At 34.9% G+C, this 21101-nt stretch overlaps 1 protein-coding gene across 1 annotated transcript in view; it reads right to left on the reverse strand.

Moving 5' to 3' along the window:
- Positions 1 to 21101, reverse strand: part of PPP3R1 (protein phosphatase 3, regulatory subunit B, alpha) — a 100035-nt gene that overhangs the window by 28546 nt on the left and 50388 nt on the right. The window contains 4 exon segments of the mRNA XM_008577842.1: positions 5952 to 5995; positions 10809 to 10993; positions 11595 to 11654; positions 12710 to 12886. Of these exon segments, the coding sequence (XP_008576064.1) occupies positions 5952 to 5995; positions 10809 to 10993; positions 11595 to 11654; positions 12710 to 12886 (466 nt within the window).

Raw genomic sequence — 21101 nt, forward strand, 5'->3', positions numbered from 1 at the left:
GTATCTTTGCAGTCAGTCACCTTCCCCCGTCCTGTTCACAGGTAACCACTGCTCTACTTCCTGACACTACGATTTTGCTTTTTCTAGAGATTCATATAAATGGAAAGACACAGTATGCAGGCTTTGGTGTATGGCTTCTTTTAATTAGCTTGCTTTTCGTCTCTCCATTCTATTAGGCATATAAGTAGTTCTTTTTTATTGCCAAGTACCGTTCCTTTGCATGGATATGTTGCACTTTGTTTATCCATTTACAGTTGGACACGTGGGTTGTTTTCATTTTGGGGCTATTATGAATAATGTTGCTGTTAAATTATCTTTTATATCTTTTGTGTTTTTCTTACAAACTGAATTACAAACTAAAAATTAAAGCGATGTACTGTCTGATTTTGCTGTAAATAGGCTAAATTGTAAGTGCACATGTTTAACAATTTATATTAATTGTGATGTAGCCATTAATTATGTTATAGCCATAAGATGGACTATTGCGCACCTATAAATGTTACTTTTGATGATTAGCTAATAACCTGGCAAAGTACAGTATAATGTGAGCAAGATATAAAACTAAAAACATTTAGTTCCAGATATATTCAGTACACCAAATGGGAAATAATATGTTGCCAATGTCTTGAAACTTACGTTCCTTTCCAACTTGCCCCATTAGTTTGGTTCTTTTAGTAGCAAAACTACTCACACTTTATCTGTTCTTGTCTGTATTTCCTCTTCTCTCATGCTCTATATTAAATAATTTTATTTTTATCAAAGTGAGACATACACAGTCTAAAAAGCCAAAAGTTTCTGCTCCATTTCACACTCCTCAGAGGAACCAATTTCAACTTTTTGCTAGTTTATCTCTGTATTTCCAAATATCTTGTTTATATACAGCTCTTGATTTATTTTTCAGATTCACTGTTGACTTTCTACCGTGAAAGATGAGAATTTAGCTTTCTTTCACCCCTTCTCCTACTCTAGTTTGACATAGATATTGTGGAGGGGTTGTAGTTTTTGGTAATGACCAAGTTCAGAGTGTGACCTTGAAGTGAGAGGCTGGAGTAGGGTGGAAAACAAGGTCCAATATTGGTATAAAGGATATCAAGGACCCAAGAGGCTAGGGTATTGGAATTTTCATCTTTGTGTATACTGAAATTATCAAGCATTGTGATGAGAGTAGTCAGAGAAAGATAGTAAGTCAGTTAAGTGTTCAAGGATGACCCACAGGGGCAGCTAAGGATTGCAGCAAGGTGTGGTAGTAGGTGATGTGGTCTGAAGGGACCAGATTCAAAGCTGAATCGATTCTAGGGAGGAGGGCAGAAAGCAAGTGGTTTGGATGTGGCATAAGGAGCACCTCCTCCAGGCCCAGTGGTACATGGTTTGTGGAGGAAAAACTGGCCACCACTTGAGAGCTGGGTTTTAGTTAAAGCAATGTTGAAGGTAGAGGATTTAACTGGTCACTATTATAGAAGGCACAGTGAAAACATTTTAGAAGATGAACTCCAAAAAGCAAAATTCTGTATTGTCTATCTTATCTGAATCATTCAATAAGGAATCCTGTTAAAGGGGTCTGGATGATCCTCAGAGTACTGAAGAAGTTTAGATAATCTCTGGAAAGATTTGCAGATGAAACCCAAATGTGTTGTAATTAAGTACAATATTACTTGCATTTCTGGGTATTAAGTAACCCATTCTACCAGTGTGTAGTCTTGGGTGGGTTTCTTGATTTCTCAGAAACTTCTTTCCTCATCTGTAAAATGGGAATAACATCTACCTAATAAAGCTCATGCAAGGATTAAGTGAGAACATGTATACAGACCCCTAGCACATAAAAGGCACTTACTGGATGGTAGCCATTATTAACCAGGAATCTTAAAGAACTTTCGTTTTTCATTTTTGTCCTAATAATTTTTATGGTGGTATACCATAAAATCCCACATACCATAAAATTCACTCTTTTAAAAGGTGGTTTTAGTATATTTACAAAGTTGTGCAACCATCACCACCACCTTCATTTAGGAACCTGGATCTGTCATGATTTTCTGGTTTTTGGACAGGACTTAGGTAAGGAAATGCTTTTTGTTGGTAACTTGTCTCATTTTATCTTTCAGGAAAGTTCACATTCTTGGCTCTTTCCAAAACATCAAGATGGCAAGAACTGCCATTTGCAACCTCATCCTGGGTAACAGCAGTTTCATTCTTTGTTGTTTTCTTTGTAAAGAATAGGGAATTTAGGAAGTCAGATCACATTTGCAAAGCAGTTAGGCTAATGTTAAAAAGAGCAAGTAGAGGGCCGACCCTGTGGCTCAGTTTAATACCAGGTAGTGTGTGGCTATTTTAGAGTCAGGTTATAAGCAGCGGTTTTGGCTATGCTATATGAACCAATACAAGCTAATCTTCATACATGTTTTGCAGCTTTTAAAATTGAAGGCCTACCTCATAAGGTTGATATGAGGGAAAGAGTTTTATTTTTCAAATAGCATTTAATGAAAGCAGTCAGAAATTTTGTTTATCCATTCACCTGTTGATGGACACTTGGGTTGTTTCCACCTTTTGGCTATTGAGAATAATACTGCTGTGAACATGGGTATACAAAATCTCTGAGTCCCTGATTTCACTTTTGGTTATATACCCAGAAATGAAATTGCTGGATCACATGGAAACGGTTTAATATTTTGAGGAACCCCCATACCACCCACGATCCACAGTGGCTGCACCATTTTACATTCCCACCAGCAGTGCACAAGAGTTCCAATTTTTCCACCACATCCTTCCCAACATGTTATTTTGTGGGGGGGGGGGTTTTGGTAATAGTCCATCCTAATGGATGTTGCGTATCTCACTGTGGCTTTAATTTGCATTTTTCTAATGAATAGTGACACTGAGCATTTTTTCATGTGCTTGCTTACAGTCAGTCTATTTGTGTATCTCCTTTGCAGTGATATCTGTTCAAGTCCTTTGTCATTTTAATCAGTTTATTTTTGTTGAGTTGTAGTTCTTTCCGTTTATCACATGTGGTTTGTGAATATTTTCTCCTACTCTGGGTCATTTTCACTCTAGAATTCACTTGCCTACTCTTAAGACTTAGTTATAATTAGGTTAAAAAAAAAGATATCTAAGGCTTAAATTTATCTACTTGCTTAGGCTTAAAGGAACCTATACTCCTAGGATACTTGAAGGAGCTACAGAATCCAGTGTCATAACTAGTGCATACCTGACAATAGGGGTGTTCTGTGTATAAAATATCCCCAATGTCCCATAAGTCATTTGGGCCAAGGATGTTATTTACCTATCCAGTGCCTATTACAGTGCTAGACATGTAGTAGGGACTCTATACAGTTGCTGAATGAGTGAAAAGTCTCAAAAACTACTAACGTTTATTTTTTATGTAGAGTAACAAAGTGCTGAATAGCATTTATTATAAAATCACAACCTGTGTAAACAGTATCACATATTCATTTAATATTTACTGAGTAAACCCTAGAGCTAAGTAGTATTCTGGACAATTGGAGCTATCAGTGAACTAGAGACAAATCACTTGTGGAGTTTTCATTCGTTTTATTCAATAGCCAGGGAAGACAAAATACATAATTATGTCAGGAAAGGATAAATGTTTTGGAAAAAGGAAAAAAGAATAGAGCAGGATAAAGGATGAGATCAGGGGTGTAAGGTGGGGGTGGAGTCCTAAAGGTTTTGTAATGACTTTTTCTTTTACTCAGTGACAAAGCAGATTTCATGGCTTGTAGGGGAAGATCAAACATCACTTTATCAGAGTTTTTTAAAAATCTAAGAGAATGGGGAAAAAAATACATCTTATGGCTCTGGAAGCCCACCAAAGACCACTGAATACATTCAAGCAAGTTTCAAATATTTTATTTTCTTATTCATACAGTATGAAGTTTTCTAAAGATCCCACAACATGACGTATCATGCAGAAGAAAAACTAAACATTCAACATAAACCACCCCTCCCCTACCCACCCCCACACACAAACTAAAAAAAAAAAAAAAGGAAAAAGAAAAAACCCTCATTCCCCAGTAAGGAAATAATGTTTGCACTATTTTTCTGTAACGCCAGCCAAGATATGCACAAGCAAGAGAAATAGAAAGCATTTGCTAAAATATTTGTAACAAATAACTTATGTACAAAAAAATTCACAAAAGACTAGTTCCCCCTTGAAGCAGAGCACATGGCAGTTGACACTGGAACAGATCAAACCACTGGCTGGGATTATAAGCCACGTACTGATCCAGAGGAAGAAAGTTACATGTAGTGGAGATTTTCAGTTTGAACATTAACATTTCCAAAGTTTGGCAACATTATCTTCAAAATTATGCAAATTATTGTAAACAAGAGGTACATTTTAAATCGATCTACATGCAAAACTCCATGTCATGCAAGGACACCAAGCACCGGGATTTTTCTCTCACAGACAGAGCCCATGATGTGCAGCACTCAGTTGAAGGAACAGCGATGGCAGGCAGGGTGTGCTCAATTTAAGATTCATTCACCTTGATTCAACCTGCCCTTTTTCCACTCATGATTATAAAACCAGTTTTTATAGAAAAACTATATAGGGAAAGACTACTGTCATACAAAGCTACCAAAATGTTTTTCTTCCAGCCAATAGTACCTTTGCAGAAAAGGGAAGGGATAACGTCCAGTGATAGAACATGATATACTACTTTTATATCACACACATGTATTAGGTTATCCATTTCCAATTTACATGGGCAAATCAAGAAAAAACCATCATGCGTTCTCTATGCCTTGTGGTAAAGAAATTTAAGAGGTTTAAATTTGGATAAAATTTTGCTCTTCTGCAGCATATAGATCAGTAAGATTTCTCCCATTTAAATCACAAATAATATGTGGGTGTTCAGATACATACATGCACATTAAATATCACCAGTTTTGGGTTTTTTTAGATTAGCTGCAAGTCTTTTGAAACAGAAGGAAAATTCATGGTTCAAACACAAGTTTAATAACAAATTATTTACTAATGTAAGGATACAAACGGTTATCCTAAGCAGTTATGTGATTACTTCAGGTATTCATTAAATAATGCATAAGATAAATCATGATTGCCTCAGATAGCTTCTGGCCTATAAAATCAAAACTGAGAGTTTACATTTACTCAGGGACATTTAATAAATGCAATGGCTCCTAGTTACAAAGTAACAGAATGAAGCAGCCATAAGCATTGTGCAGTTACTATATGAACACAAGAACTAGCTCTTGGCATTCGCACTGAACTATACTTTCTCCTCAAGAGATGTATTAAAAGCTGCTCAGCAATGAGACATAGCCCCTGGAAATATATTCATAGGTATAAATAAAGTTACAGATTCCTTTGTTACAAAAATGTAGATAAGGTAAATAATAGGACATTAACAAATGCTTTGTCGATCTCTCAAAGGAGAAAGCACAGGAAAAGGAAAGTAGCTGGCCTAACACCCGGCTCAAATTGTACAATCTTCTATCTATATATAAAACTGTGTGAAATAAAAGTAAGGATGTTTTATGTTCTGCTTGGCACTTTTGTACTCTATCATTTTGTTTCTCAATCAAGTATATTAAATTAAAGCCAACCTACTACATATATAGAAAGCTACATATATCTATATATAAATATTTACATATGTATATATAGATACTTTCTTGTTATAAAAGATGAAGAAAAATAAATTAAAAAGCCAACCCCTTCCCTTTCTCCACCACATTGATATGCTCTTTTCATGTTGCTGTCCTTCAGACTTTAAAGTGCTACACTGAGTTATTGAGAGAGTAAGAGTTCAATAACACTTAGTTGGCTTCATGAGGCTCATGTTGGAAAATGTGGCTTCACAGAGAAAAATACTTCCATTTAAATACACAGAGAGCATTGCTGGACGTCTTGAGCAGATCTTCAGAGATGGAGAAGAAAGCAAAAGTGTTGGGTGGTACTCTTTAAGAAGAGTCACACATCTACCACCATCTTTTTGTGGATATCTAGGCCACCTACAACCTGCAACAGAAGAAAAACTCAAGCTTAACAATGTTCAGTAAACTCCTTTTTAGTAGTCTAACCACCTTACTGAAACTACAATTTAAAAGAAGTATTTTAGCCATCTTCAGAAGCTAGATTTTAAGAAAACCAAAAACTTGAGTCGCCACTAAACTTTCATGGTTTCTTTCTCCTAGGATAACAAGCATTACTTTTTCTGTTTTCTAGTACAAAGGTCAGCAAACTTGTTCTGTAAAAGGCATATAGTAAATATTTCAGGCTTTGTGGGCCACATATAGTTTCTTTTACATTTTCTTCTTCATCCTCTTCTTTTTTAAACAGCACTCTAAAAACTACTCTTTGCTCAAGGACATAAAAAAAAAAAAACAGGCCATGGACAGGATTTGGCCCAGTCTGTAGTTTGCTGACCACTATTCTAGTAGCTTAATATTACATGATAACAGGTTACCATAAAAACTGTCCTCAAAATTCAAATATAAGCTTCAATGTCAGTCTATTCTAGAAGGTATTATTTCAGGGGGATGTTTTATTAAGTATAACCTACCTAAAAAGAAGAGTGCATAAAACAAAAATGTCCATGGCTCTCTTCCAGGAACCAGACATCTCCCCTCCTCCCACTCCAACACACACACACACACACACACACACACCCCTGAACTATACCATCATGGATTCGTTTTGTCTATTTTTGTAATTTATTACATATTTTGCAATTCATAGTGTATTTCATAAATGGAATCTATTTCGTATCTGTTTTCTTTCACTCAACATTATGTTGGTGAGATTAATCCATGTTGTTGTGTACAGCTGTATCTATATTATTTTTAAAATTGAACTTATTTTTTAAATTTTTATTTGAAAAATAAATCATAAAGAGCCAATTCATTCTATGAGTCTGCTATGAAAAGAGCAGTTTGCTACCCTGCCCTTATTCTCTATTTCATTTTATGCAGACGCAATCACTTAAATTTTTTAGCTGAATTTCAGTATTTACCTCCAGGTCTTCAACTAACATTCCTACATTGCCTTTTCTGGATTGTAAAGCTTTAGCCATTATCCATTGACTTCCCAACACAGAAGATATAAAGATTCAGCTTTCATACACATACCTCTCCATCCCCGTTACCTCCTACCCCATAAACTTTCCTCCCCTCCCCCCACACCTTTCCAATGGTTATATCTTTTTTGACTAGACAAAAATTCAGCATTTTACATTATGACTGTATAAAATACTATTTACAGCTGAACAAAGATGCACACTATGATTATTTTTTCCTTCCTGTACACTTGTTTTGGTACAGCTAATAACTGTCTGATCTTTTCCTCTGCCAGGTGTTCTATGTATTTATCATTAATTCAACCCCAAACTTTTGTTCTAAATGCATTCAAACAAATATATTATATAAGTCTATCAATTTTATTAACTTGAAAGCACTCTCTGGACCTTCCTACCTGCTCCAATCTAGACTGTTTGCTTTCCAGGCCTGTCATCTTTGGATCTCCCTTCACCGTCATCCTGGAGGTCTCCTTTTCCTCTCTTATGTTGTGTTGTACCCTCTGCTTCCTGGATCCCACACTACCTTCTCTTTTTTGATTTACAACCTTATTACACTGGGAGCAGATCCTCCAGTAGTTTCCGAAAAAGGGAGTCCTTACCTGCCTCAATATGTCTTTATTCTACAAATTAATTGAGTTTGTAGAGAAGTTTAGTTGGAAATAACTGTCCCTTAGATTTGCAAAGACAATGCTCCATTATCTTCTGGTTTCCAATTCTGCTACTGAAAAATTTGGTGCGATTATGATTCCAGATCCTTTGTATGAAGCCCCTCTTCCTCCCCTCCACCCTACTACAGCTGTTTGGAAATTTGAACCATCTCTTTGTTCCCACTGTTTTGAAATTTCATGACAATGTGCCTAGGTCTAGATTATTTTTATATACTATGCTGGGTACTAAGTAAGACCTTCAGTCAGGAAACACATAACTTTTGGTTCTGAGGTATTTTCTTGATTCATTTTTTATGATTTCTTTCCCTCTACTTTCTTTCTGGAATCCTGGGCATTCAGATATTACAGCTCCCACAAATGAATCTCTAATTTAAACTTCCAAGAGCTCTTTCATATATTATCCAATTTTTGTGTCAAGGATTCAATATATTTTATCCCTGAGGATAATTACAACAGGTTTGTGTTTTGCTTTTAAAATTTTTACTGTCCTTGCCTAACCTGTTTCTTCCAAGCTTCTTTTTTGGGTTTGGTTTCATCTCTGTGTTCCATATTAAAGATTTTCCACCAGTGTCTGGTGATCCTTGGCTCTGTTTCCGTGGAAAGGGAACCTCTGCATACATGATGGTGGTGTTGACTGTGAACTACACTTTTGAGTGATATGATGTGACCGTTTCTTTGGGAAGATGAGATTCCCCAAAGAGAGCTCCTCCCATCTCTTGCCTGGAGGGTTTAAGTCCAGATGCCAGGGAATCAGGTCTTAGGAAGGCTAGAGGTGTCAACATGCAAATATGCTTATTTTCACTTAATTCCATGCCCCTCCCCTCCCAACACACACAAACACACACACTCCCTCTCTGCCTCATGCTTCCCAGCCTAGAGACTCTCCCCAGTCTCCTCATAGGGTGCAGGAGATAGCTGCCCAACTAAACAGGGTAAGGAAGGAGATCTAGTGTTCCAATTGCTTCTTAAAACAGACTTTAACCAATCTTGTTTTCAGCCTCACCTTCATCCCCACTGTGAGTTACTCATACCACTAATTTCTGAGCATTTCAGTGCTCAGATTTCCAAGCTGATAGTTTAGAATTATTTTTCCCCTAGGTTAGTTAACCACTCAGCTTTCTAAATTACCAAATTTAGTTGCTATCTTTTCTGCTATTCAATTTGTCCTTGTGAGTTCATAAACTTTTCTCTTTAATCCATTCATTTTATTGGAGTTTTGGGAAGAAGCAAAAATAAAGTGTATGTTCAATCCACCAACTTTAATCCTGTCACAATCACTTATAGCTTGAGAAGTCAGAATAAAAAAAAACTAAATGAAGTCAAATCTATACGCTTGATCAATGCTTAAAGAAGCTGATTTATTTTTCTCCACTCGTGTACATGCCCCTCAAAAATACAAGCAAAGGCAATTTATTACAAATATTAGAAAACAAACTCAAAGCCTATCTTATTTCTTTGGTATAGATAATACCATCATTTCTATACATAATGTCTTAATTTCCTTCCACTGATAAGTGATGTGTATCTTACATTTTATATTTACCAAATGCAAGCAATCTTCTTTTACATACACCATTTCCATACCACTTTAGCCAAGAGTTTTCCATTTATTTTGTTCCCCCAGGCTTGGGATTTCTTCCTTTCTTTCCTTCTTCTGAAAACTCACTACTCTCTATGATGCCACTACCAGTCTGATCTCATGTAACACTCAACCATATGCCAGTCCATGGGAGTCCTTCAGTGATCTTTGGCAATGGTGAAGGAGGAGAAACAATGAAAGGATAGCAAACACTTGTAGCAGTACCACCTGGCAGCAGATAAGAGTCTAAAGTCACATCCTATCTAAATTTCCCAAAAAGACACAGCCTATTCTTTATACGAGAGCACCACTCTACTTTCTGAAACAAAATGCAAAAATAGTATTTTCCTGCACAGAGGAAGAAGCTTAAAGGATATTAGGGACTTCTACTGAAATGCCAAAGTAGCTACACTTCAGTCCTTGCATAACACACAACTATCAAAGTCACCTGTTTTTCCTTGTGTGATTTAAATAAAAAAATAAAAAGGAAGAAGAAAAACCTTCCTATAGAAGCATCCCATCATGACTGACTAAAAAGTTTTTAAACATTTTTATCTTTGCCTTTACTCTGGATGCTCTAGTATTTAGCATCTCTAGCTTGCAGTTTAAAATACTAGTTAGTATGTTTGCTTTAAGGGCACAAGTAAAGAGAAGCTGAGTGGCTGTGCTCATGAGCAGTGAGTGGTAGCAAATTCCTGGATCCACTAAAGAAAGGCAGCAAACTGAGAAGCTAAACTGTTGCCCCAGTTTCCACCTAGAATTAATTTTCTAGGGCTCCCCATAACTGCAGTCCCCACCTCTGCATAGAGTCCTTGTCCCAGAACATGAGAACTACCCCCTCAATAGCTTGGAAAAAGAAAGGGAGAAAAATCACCTAGTTCCTAACAGATGAGTTTTAAGATGGACAGGAACTCTCCACTTCTGTTGTCCCAATGAAGCCAAGTTTCTGGTATTCCCAACTAAAATTCATGAACACATATCTGAAGTATTTTCAAACATGTTTATTTTTAGGGCCGACCCTGTGGCTCACTCGGGACAGTGCTGCGCTGGGAGCACAGCGGCGCTGGGAGCGCCGAGGCCGCGGGTTCAGATCCTATATAGGAATGGCTGGAGCGCTCACTGGCTGAGCACGGTGCGGGCGACACCACGCCAAGGGTTGCGATCCCCTTACCAGTCACCAAAAAAAAAAAAAGTTTATTTTTAAATGAACCTTAAGAATATAACCTAACTGTAATTTGGGGTGCTACCAACAATAAATGAAAGTTACTAATAACATTCCTGTGGCATTTTATGATAGTCACTGAGAATACTAATTCTTGAAAATAATAATAAGCTGTTAATTATTAATCACAATGAAACACACTTCAAAACCTTAAATATGGGGCAATTACACAAAATCAAATATATAAATTTTTAGGGCAAAATACCTAAAATAAATTCTCTATTAAGTAGTTTTTAAAGTATACCTTAAAACACAACTAATGAAAGAAACAGCTCTTTTGTACTTACGGCACAGAATTCTTCAAAGGATATTCTTCCATCTCCATCCTTATCTGCATTTATTATGGTTTTGTCTACAATTTGCTGTAACTGTGTATCTTTCAGATTGTTCCCCACCATCATCTTCAACACCTGGAAGAGTTCCCCATTGGAAATATAGCCATCTTTATCCATGTCATAGATCCGGAAAGCAACTAAAAAAAGAAGAGGAGGAAAAAAATCAATGGCAATTATAGGGCAATTACAAGTAAATACCTCCAATGAACAAGAAAACGGTAAACTGCCAGACATTTAGGATTATGATACTGAGGATGTTTCTTTCTTAAATATAGAGGTTGCTCTTAAGCACAGTTTAACTAGTTGGTTAAGAGATGGGCCATGGAGTCAAGACTGACTGGGCCAGTTAGTGTAGCCTAGGTAAATTATTTAACACTGCTAGGCTTCAGTTTCTGCCAATATAAAACTGGGGATATTAACAGTTCTAACCTCTCAGGTTTTTTATAACATTTCTTCCCACTTTCATCAAAAATCTCTTATCCAAATCATATATGTAGTTGATGTGGCTGTTTTCAGTAAAAGGAAATTCTGTTTTCCTTCTATCCAACCAAAAGGAGCAATGACAAATATACTAGCTGCAAACGGAGAAAAAGATTTTTACAAGCATGTAAAATTTCTGTAATGTCTAAGGATCTGAAATAAAAAAACATTTTGATTTTTTTAAAAGAAGTTTATAACGCAGAATGAAATGGTAGTGGTGTAAGAGGAAGAATGAAGTCAGTGAAGAAAAATACTTACACCTCAACTTCTGCTCCTTATCGCCTTTGACACTGAACTGAGAGACTCCCTCAATGAATTCTGAATAAGGGTTAAAAATTTTCACAATTAGAACTTTCCATTTTTTACATAGAAAAACAATATTTACCTTACATACCCACAAAAGGAAATTTCCTTGCTACAAAACAAAATATTACTAGTAGTGTTTAAAATTGAAAATGCAAATTTGAAACCTCAACAAACAAGGTTCTCTATATATTTTTCTTATTTGAACTTGGAGTTTTCTAAGGTCAGTCAATTCAAATACTTTATTATGCGAAGCATAACACTCAAAAACATATTCTTTAAGCTATTTAACTCTTTCTTCTTGGAATACAACTAACAAAAAGGGCTTTATAAAATACTATAAATAAAATACTATAAATTGTTTTGCCAGAATAAAAATATTTTCAGATTTCTGTTCCAAAATTCACAATCATTTAAATACACTGTTAGAAGTTTCATGACAAATGATCATTTTTCTTCATTGCCTGATAAGCACTAAGTCACAATCAGTTTTAGATCCCTTCACTTATAATTCAGTTCCCCAAATTAAAATAACAAAATCTGTTGACAATTCCCTACTGAAATGAAATGTTTATTTAAATGTTTAGAATCAAATATAAAATTTTGTATCATGTTAATATTAGCAAAAGCACTATTGAGTGTCTTTGTAAAATCCAGATTAACTAAAATAAATTAATCTTGTTTTATGATAATGGTCACATCTTTATTACTGCAGTTTACTTTTTACTGCTGACTTAAGTATAGGCCTCATTCTTTAATAAAAGGTTAAAAAAAAATGGAGTTTCTAATATTCTTAGTTGTCTTAAAGTAAGATTAATTTTCTAAAAACAAAGGAAAGGCTAAACTTCTCCCCATTTTTTGTACATAACCCTAAAGGACAACTTGTTCGTTTATGAACTTGGTTTATTAAGTTGCATATACCACAGATTTGGGGGGTTTAACATAATCTATTATCATAAGATTACCAAAACCAAAAAGATGTTTAAGAAAAAATTTCAGACATTTTTAAACAGACCTATAAGACTACAACAGGTTATCTAATTTATTAAAAAAATAAAATACTTTCTTACCTTTAAAGTCTACTTCTCCATTTCCATCTGTGTCGAATATATCTATTACTCGCTGTACTAAAGGATTCTGTTGTAACTCAGGCAGAGACATGAACTCTTCCACACTCAAAGAACCAGAATTGTCCAAATCGAGCTTCTTAAATCTCTTTCCTAGCCTTTTAATTTCATCAGCATCAACTAAAAGTAAACCAAAAAAAGGTAGCAAGATTTTTAAAAATTATTTTATAATGGTTATTAAAAAAAATCCAGGAGTTACTCAAAAGTTTAATTTTCAATTTGATAGAAGACATATATATATATATACTCTTTAATTTATTCTAATAAAAAAAGTACATCATAAATATATTGATTTGGTTACCTTTCTGTTTGCCTGTACCTGCCATAACATAAAGCTGTATGCTGAGTACCAAGATATTCCAGGACTAATAATGCTAAGCTGATCATGAAGGTCACACAATATATTCCAGGATAGACAATGCTAAGCTGATCACAGAGTTCCTACTAGACAGGCTAAATCAATTTCTATTTTATACCAAAGCACTCTTATTTTCATTTGTCTTTTTAAATTTTAATTTATTTTATTTCTAGTAGTTCATGGTTCAAAATTCAAAGGGTATTCAAAATTCAAAGTTTCCCTCCCATCCCACCTTATGACATCCAATTCCTTGGAGGCAATGTTGCCAGTTTCTTGAATATTCTTCCAGAGGATTCTTTTAAATGATAAAAGCAAACTGCTCAAATAAATCTTATTTTCCCATTTTCTATTATGAAATTAGACACACCCTTACTCTTGAAGGGGGAGAATGTAATGAAAGTCCTACAAATGCTTTTAATTTATTTATTTACAGGTCTCCTCCACCTCAGGGAAGAGCCCATGACTTTTTCATTGGTGTTCTGTATATTGCATATAATAGATGCTCAACAAATGTTTAAAGTGAGTATTAATTATAAGTGTTTCACATCTTATGCTTATTGATCAAAATGCCATCAAATACTTAAAGTAAAACTCTACTTTATCTAACCAGACACTCACTAATCAGCAAACCATTCAGAAGAGTTTCTCAAAGTTCATAGATTTTCCACAAAGAGCTACTCTCTCCATGTTTCCCTTAATTTTACATACATACCAAGGATTAATTAACTATTTTCTTATCACAATCTCCAGTTTTGCCCTTGTTTACAACCACAAACCAGAAAAGGTGATGGGGAATTGGAATGTAATAGATCACTAAAGTATATTAGAAGTAGAAAAGTAAAGACAACATCTCCACAAACAGTAAGTGGATGAAATCAGGTTCTTTTCCTCTAGAGGGTATCATTAATGAAAAGAGGGAAGACAGAAATGTAGTACCATAGTATTTATGGAAACTATTTATTCGATTCTATTTACCGAAGCTGAGTCATGGATAATAGTTATCTATTAAGAAATTGAAATTGAGGCACTTGAAGGATTATTTTTCAGTTACCTGGAAAACCCCACCATCCCAGAAGACAGCATTCTACAGTCTTGAATAAATAAGGAATAGTAAGAATAATGGAGAATAATATAGAGGAATCACAAATCACAAAATAAATATATTTGGTTCAATCCATCCTTCTTTACACTGCCAACAGTAATCTTTCTAAAAGGCAAATTCAGCCAAATTGCTAGTTCCTGTGCTTAAAAATTTCTAGCGGCCTCTTGATATAAACAGGATAAAAAATCTAAAGCCCTTGACAACAGTTAGCCTTATTTTTCAATTTAAATTTCCATCTTATCTCTCCCTCCATTTCCTTTTCCTTCTCCTGGTATAATTCTGCTGCAGTATAAATTTTATACCTCCACTACCTTTATAAACCTCTGCCGTGATGTCCTTGCCTGAACTCTCCACTTATGTGACTCCTATCAGTTTTTCTCTGACTAAAGAAAGGGGGTATTATTTTATTTTTTTTTTTAAAGATGACCTGTAAGGGGATCTTAACCCTTGACTTGGTGTTGTCAGCACCACGCTCAGCCAGTGAGTGAACCGGCCATCCCTATATGGGATTCGAACCTGGGGCCTTGGTATTATCAGCACCGCACTCTCCCGAGCCACGGGCCGGCCCGAAAGGGGTATTATTAACTACGTATCTTACAGCTGTGAGTATCATAAACTCTCTGGCAAAAGCCATTAAAGCAACAGTTAAAATCCATTTACTTTCTTTTGCTTTAAATATCTTATGAAATATTATAAAATAGTTGAAACTTGTTCTGGATGAGTAGTTAAAACTTTCCTCAAAGGCAAAGCAATGTGCCAGTGGATCACACTTTACCTTGAGAATAAATGTCTTCTTAAAAAGCACTTACCTTAAGTATGACTTGGAGGGAATGAGCACTATCTAATCTTTCCATTCATTCCCATTCCCATGTACTCCATGCAGCTAACACTCACCTTAAGCTTCTTTTAGAAGCCAGTCAAGTGTGTAAGAAGGCAGTAGTATCTGTTTCTCCACTCCCCACCCCACCCCAATTTATTTCCTCCTCTTCTCCATCCCTTCCTTCCAGCTAGGATGATACAGACTACTCAGTATTTACCACCCAGTTGATTGATGCCAGGTGAGCAGCTGGAGAAAGCCATACCTAAATATCTAGAATATTGAAAAATGGCTAGCTTAGAAAGCAAAACCATTAAATTTTTAACCAAGATCTAAGAAAGCTAGCTTTCAAAAACAAATGGTAAAAACAAACCTTTTAGGTAGTGAACAAACTGACTTATTTGGTCATGACTGTCACCAGAAAAGCAGTTATTCAAGCACTTCCACTTGCCAGCACTGTAGACTAGATGTGTTGCAGGATATTAAGGTATAAAACAGTTTCAATCCTTGAAATATCAGCTCTTACCAATCTCCTACAAATTAGGCACAGATCTCTAAAATAGATCAAACCCATCTTGTTAGCACCATGAAATATTTCAGTATATTCACAGAAAATCTGCATTTAGCGCCAGTTAAATAACGAAGAACAAATTCCAGTACCACCTTTCATCAAAGGTTTTTTTGTCCCTACTGCTTAAGATCATACTCCCTTAAAAAGAGGACAAGGAAAAACAAACAAACCTCACCCTCTTTGACTCATTTGTGACTCAGAGATACTCTTTTTCATATGTGTTGCCAAGTTGAACCTCATATTATTTTTCCATTTTTTGGAAAGACACCTTTGGAAGGACTATATGCTTAGATATCCAACTTAAATTATATTAGACAAAGTATTAAAATAAAGAATCTTATAAAGTAACATATACTATTATCTAAAATTTAAACAAGGCAGTAAAAACTTGGATATTTTAGTGTGAGTTTATAATATACAAAAATGGCTATTAATAAGGAATTGATGATTTGCTTACCACAGAAAACACCAAATTAAACTGTTAAGACCTTACCTGGATCAATACACTGTGAATGTTCTCAAGGATAAATGTGAAATTTAGATGGTAACTCATTTTAACAAATGATTTCAAGAATCTTATTAATGTTATCACATAAGATGATTAAGAATTTACTTTTGGAGAGCTCATGTTGCTACAATAAATTTTAGTATTTTTAACTGGACACAATATTAGAGCAATATAATTCTAATAGAAATATTCACTCATCACCCCTTCAGAGGGAGAAACATAAACCATCTCTCTTTATCCTACTTACATATTTCTCTCACTTAGAAAAAAGGAATGTGAGATTCCGAAACAGTAGAGACCCAAGTCTCTCTGGCTCTTAAAGCATTGCTAGTAATACATACACACCAAGCTGCTATTCAACTGTTACGGTTAAAAGTAAAAACAACTTAAAGTTAACCACTTAGAGTCTAAACTCTCAGGTGATTCTGAGGTTTCTCAGAATAAAAAAAAGAGAATAGTAGAAAAATTTTCCTCAAATTTTAGTCCATTCCCAATAATTGTATGGTAGAAAACAGCAATAGGACTACTGCTCCTTCAGGAAATTCTTTTAATAGCCACTTTATAAATAATTTATTACCTATTAATAGACTAATTAATGATTTAACAACGAAAACAAAATAAAGTGAGTTTTAAAACTGTCCTGGCAATAATATTTTGAAAGAAACAACTAAATGCAATGTAGAATTCTGGATATAATATTGGAAAAGAAAAAAGACACCACTCCAAATTTCACCAGTTTTTTCAACAAAATATGTGATTTAATATTATTTTACCAATGTTAATTTCTTGATTTTGATGACTGTACTATAATTCTATAGGATGTTAATATTAGGGGAAGCTGGCTCAGGAGTGTTTGAGAACTCCTGAGAACTCTTTTATTTTTGTAACTTTTTGTAATTTCTCCTGATTCTCCTCCAATTTGTGACAGCTCTCAACTCTTTCCTTGTCTTTCATGACCTTGAAACTTTCGATACAATATTTTGTAAAATGTCTCTCAGTTTAAGCTTGGTGATGTCTTCTCATGAATAGAATGAATTTAGGCCTTTGGGGAAAGAATATTACAAATGATTTTGTGTCCTCAGCACACTGTATCAAGGGGCTCATAAGGTCAGTATGTTTCATCACTAGTGATGTTAACTTTGATTATTTAAGATGGAGTCCACCAGGTTTCTCCACTATAAACCTTTATTTCTCTTTGTAATGAAAAAAAACATCCTGGGAAGAGATACTTTGAGACTATGCAAATATTCTATTTCTCCTCAAACTCTGACCTAATTTTAGCATCCATCAGGGGGTCTTCTATGCAATATTTATTACTGTGATATTTGCCTAACAATGATTTTCTTTTTCCCTCTTTCTACATTAATTGGGATGCTTCTATAAAAAACAAAAACAAAAACAAAACCAGTCCCTTCCCCTCCATTAATTTCTTTATTCAATTATTTACATCAGCATGGACTCATGGATATTTATGTTACTCTATGAGTTAAAAATCCAATACTATCATTGTGTATTTTATTAGTCAAATTGTTCCAGCTTTTGTCTTTAAGTACTACTTCAGACTGGCTCCTGTGTGGCCTCTCAGCAATTCCTATTCTTTTTTTGAGCACTTCCTTAATTTCTGGCACCATAAAATGTTCCAGGCTCATCCTGACTGTACATACTATTTCTAAGAAGAGATACTCCAGCCTCTTTTGTATGACAAGAAATTTAGGACAATACTATAGGATGAGAACTATTAGGATATAATTACTCTAATATGGGATCTCAGAATCTCTTAGAGGTATTTTGAAAAGAGCCATCAGACATGGCAAAATTATCTATGGAGAAACATATACTTAATAACTCTACAAGACCACCACAAGAAAAAAACTTTATAGTGTTATCAACAGAAATTATTGATAAGTTTTTCAACACAAAGATTAATTTAAAAGTTTTATGTCTTCTTAAATTCATTTCCTACAAAGGTAATGGCTGTGTGTTACTCCAAGTGAGAAGTTAAAACCACCAGGGGGTGCAGTAGATAAAACCTTCATAAGCAGCTTCAAAAACTTACTTTATAACGACCTTGTTTTGTGTATAGATCAGCAGTTTTATATTTATATTCTGCACAGAATAGTTTGACTACGAAATGAACAAAGCAAAGAAAGCACCCTACTGATATGAAATAACTGAAACAGTATATTATGAAATAAATATGGACACACAGTCACATACATTTTGCTCTATCTTTTCTCACACGTGAAAAACTTTCACCCACTTAAAAGGTCTAGATTTTAGAAAAATCATCATTTTATAATGCCAGAGGCAACATAACATGCGCTTTGGCGCGTGTCGATTATAATTCTTATGTACTTTAAAATTATCAAGCAATGGTCAAATATACAAAAGCTAGACATCACCACAACAAAAGAATTATCAAATTGTAATCAAACTGCCAAAAATATTTTTAAGCCAACTTTGAGAAATAAAATATTCAAAAAATACATTATTAAGTATATGGCTCTTTTTTTTTAAAATAAGTTAATGGTTTAATGGGTTATCAGGGAGTAGACTGTTGGCTTTATAAAAATAGGAAGAAAGTATGCAGATGAGCTTTTGCCACTCTTGCCATGAGATACTCGCACCACTTCTAGACTCTGCTGAGCAGTGCCTACCAGTAAGAAGTCTCTCACCAGATGTGGCTCCCTGACCTTGAACCTCTCGGCCTACAGAACGTGTAGGCTCTGGTTTGGGAGTTCTTCTATCATCCATGGCTCTGCTTCGGCTCCAACTTGAAGATCACCTCAGGCTTGATAATTCAGTCCCAACAAAAAAGAAAGTGTTGCTCCTGAGACTTTTGGCGGAGTTTCACCAAACACCACCAGGCTGCTGTAGGTCTCCCGCATCATGTCCCTGTGCCAACTCCTCTGAGCATCATTCAGGTCCTGACACTCTTCCCAGGTGAAGCCCACAGCCACATCACCAAATGACATCAAACTACTTTCTGAGGCTTGGATGTCCAAAGTCCAGGGAACACATCTGGTAAGGGTCTTGGTAGTAAGTATATAGTTCGATAGGTTTTGACAAATGTATACATCTATGTAAGCATCACTACAATCAAGATAAAAGCACATTCCATCACCCCAAAATGTTCCCTTGGGCCCTTTTGCAGTCAATCACATCCTCCCCTCATCGACCCCAGGCAACCACTGTTCTGCTTCCTGTAAATAAATTCTATCTAGAATTTCATATAAACGGGATCATATAGTATGTACTCTTGTGTCTATCTTCTTTTATTCAACAAAGTTTTTTACATTAATCCACATTGTTGTATATGTCAGTAGTTTGTTACATTTTATTGCAAAGTAGTATATAGTCCACTGTATGAATATACCACAATTTGTTTTATGTGTTCATCTGTTAATAGACATTCCTGTTGTTTCTAGTTTGGGGCTATTATAATAAAGCTACTATAAACATTAATGTATAAATCTTTCTGTAAACAAACGTAGTCTTGAAATGTCTGGGTCATAGGGTAGGCTTATGTTTAACTTTCAGAAACTATCAGTTTACCTAAGTAGTGTACTATTTTATACTCCCATCAGCAATATGAGAATTCTAGTAGCTCCATATCCTTGTCAACATGTGGTATCGTCAGTTTTTTCATATATATGTATTTGTGAAGTGACTGTTCAAATCTTTTGAGCTTTTTAAAATTGGTTTATCTAAAAGATTTGTAAAATTCTGTTTGCTGATGCAAGTAGTTTGTTGCCTTAAGGTGTTTTTTTCAAAAGCAAAAACTTTTAATTTTATTAAAATCCATTTTTTTTTCCATTTATGACTCATGTTTTGTGTACTAAAAATCTGTGCTTACTCCTGGTCATGAAGATTCTCACTTGTGTTTTCTTTTAGACCTTCCACAGTTTTAGCTTTTATGCTTAAATCTATGATCCACGGTTTGTTTTTTTTGGGGGGGCAGGTGGTAACTATAGGCTAATTTTTATATAATACAGTAGAAATACAGCTGTTTTGTTGTAAAGGCTCTCCTTTTGTCAAAAATCAATCATATATATATATATATATTTATATATATAGGGGTCTGGCTTTTATGCTGTTCCACTGATTTGTCTATCTTATGCCAATACCATAGTCTTATGTTTTATAGCACATCTTGAAATCAGGGAGCACTATCCTTTTCTTTTTCAAAATTGTTCTGACTCTTCTAATAATTGTGCATTTCCACATGGAACTAACAATCACTTTGGGGGTTTTTTGTTTTGTTTTGTTTTTTAATCTTGCTGAGAATTTGACTGGGATTGTCTTGAAGCTGTAGCTCAATCTGAGTAAAACGGATATTTTAATATCAAGTCTTTCAATTTATGAATGTGGTACATCTATACATTTGTTTAGGTCTTTTCAAGTTTCAGCAATGTTTTGTAATTCAGTGTATATATTTTACACATATTTGACTAAATTTATACCTGAGTATTTTATGTTTTTATTCTATAATGAATTGTATTTGTCAATTTCACTTTCTTTCAATTGTTTTTTGCTATTATATAGAAATTCCATTGATTTTAGTAATATTATCCTTGTATCCTACATCTTGGTGAATTCAATTATAAGTTCTAGTAACTTAGGCTTGCCATATATACAGGTTGATTATTCCCTATCTGAAATGCTTGGGGCAAGAACTGTTTCGGATTTTGGACTTTTTCAGATTTTGGAGTATTTGCAGCATACCTGTACATATACCAGTTGAGCATCCCTACTCTGAAAATCTGAAATTCAATGTGCTCCAATGAGCATCTGCTTTGAGCATCATGTCAGTCATCAAGAAGTTTTAGATTTTGGAGCATTTCAGATTTTGAATTTTCCGATTACGGATGCTCAACCTGTATATAACCATGACATCTGAGAATAAAGACAATTTTACTCCTGCCTTTCCAATCTTAATGTCATTTCTTTCTTTTTCTTACCTTAATGTAATGACTAGG

The sequence above is a fragment of the Galeopterus variegatus genome, unplaced genomic scaffold (assembly GCF_000696425.1).
Source record: "Galeopterus variegatus unplaced genomic scaffold, G_variegatus-3.0.2 Scaffold1586, whole genome shotgun sequence".
Classification (NCBI taxonomy): domain Eukaryota; kingdom Metazoa; phylum Chordata; class Mammalia; order Dermoptera; family Cynocephalidae; genus Galeopterus; species Galeopterus variegatus.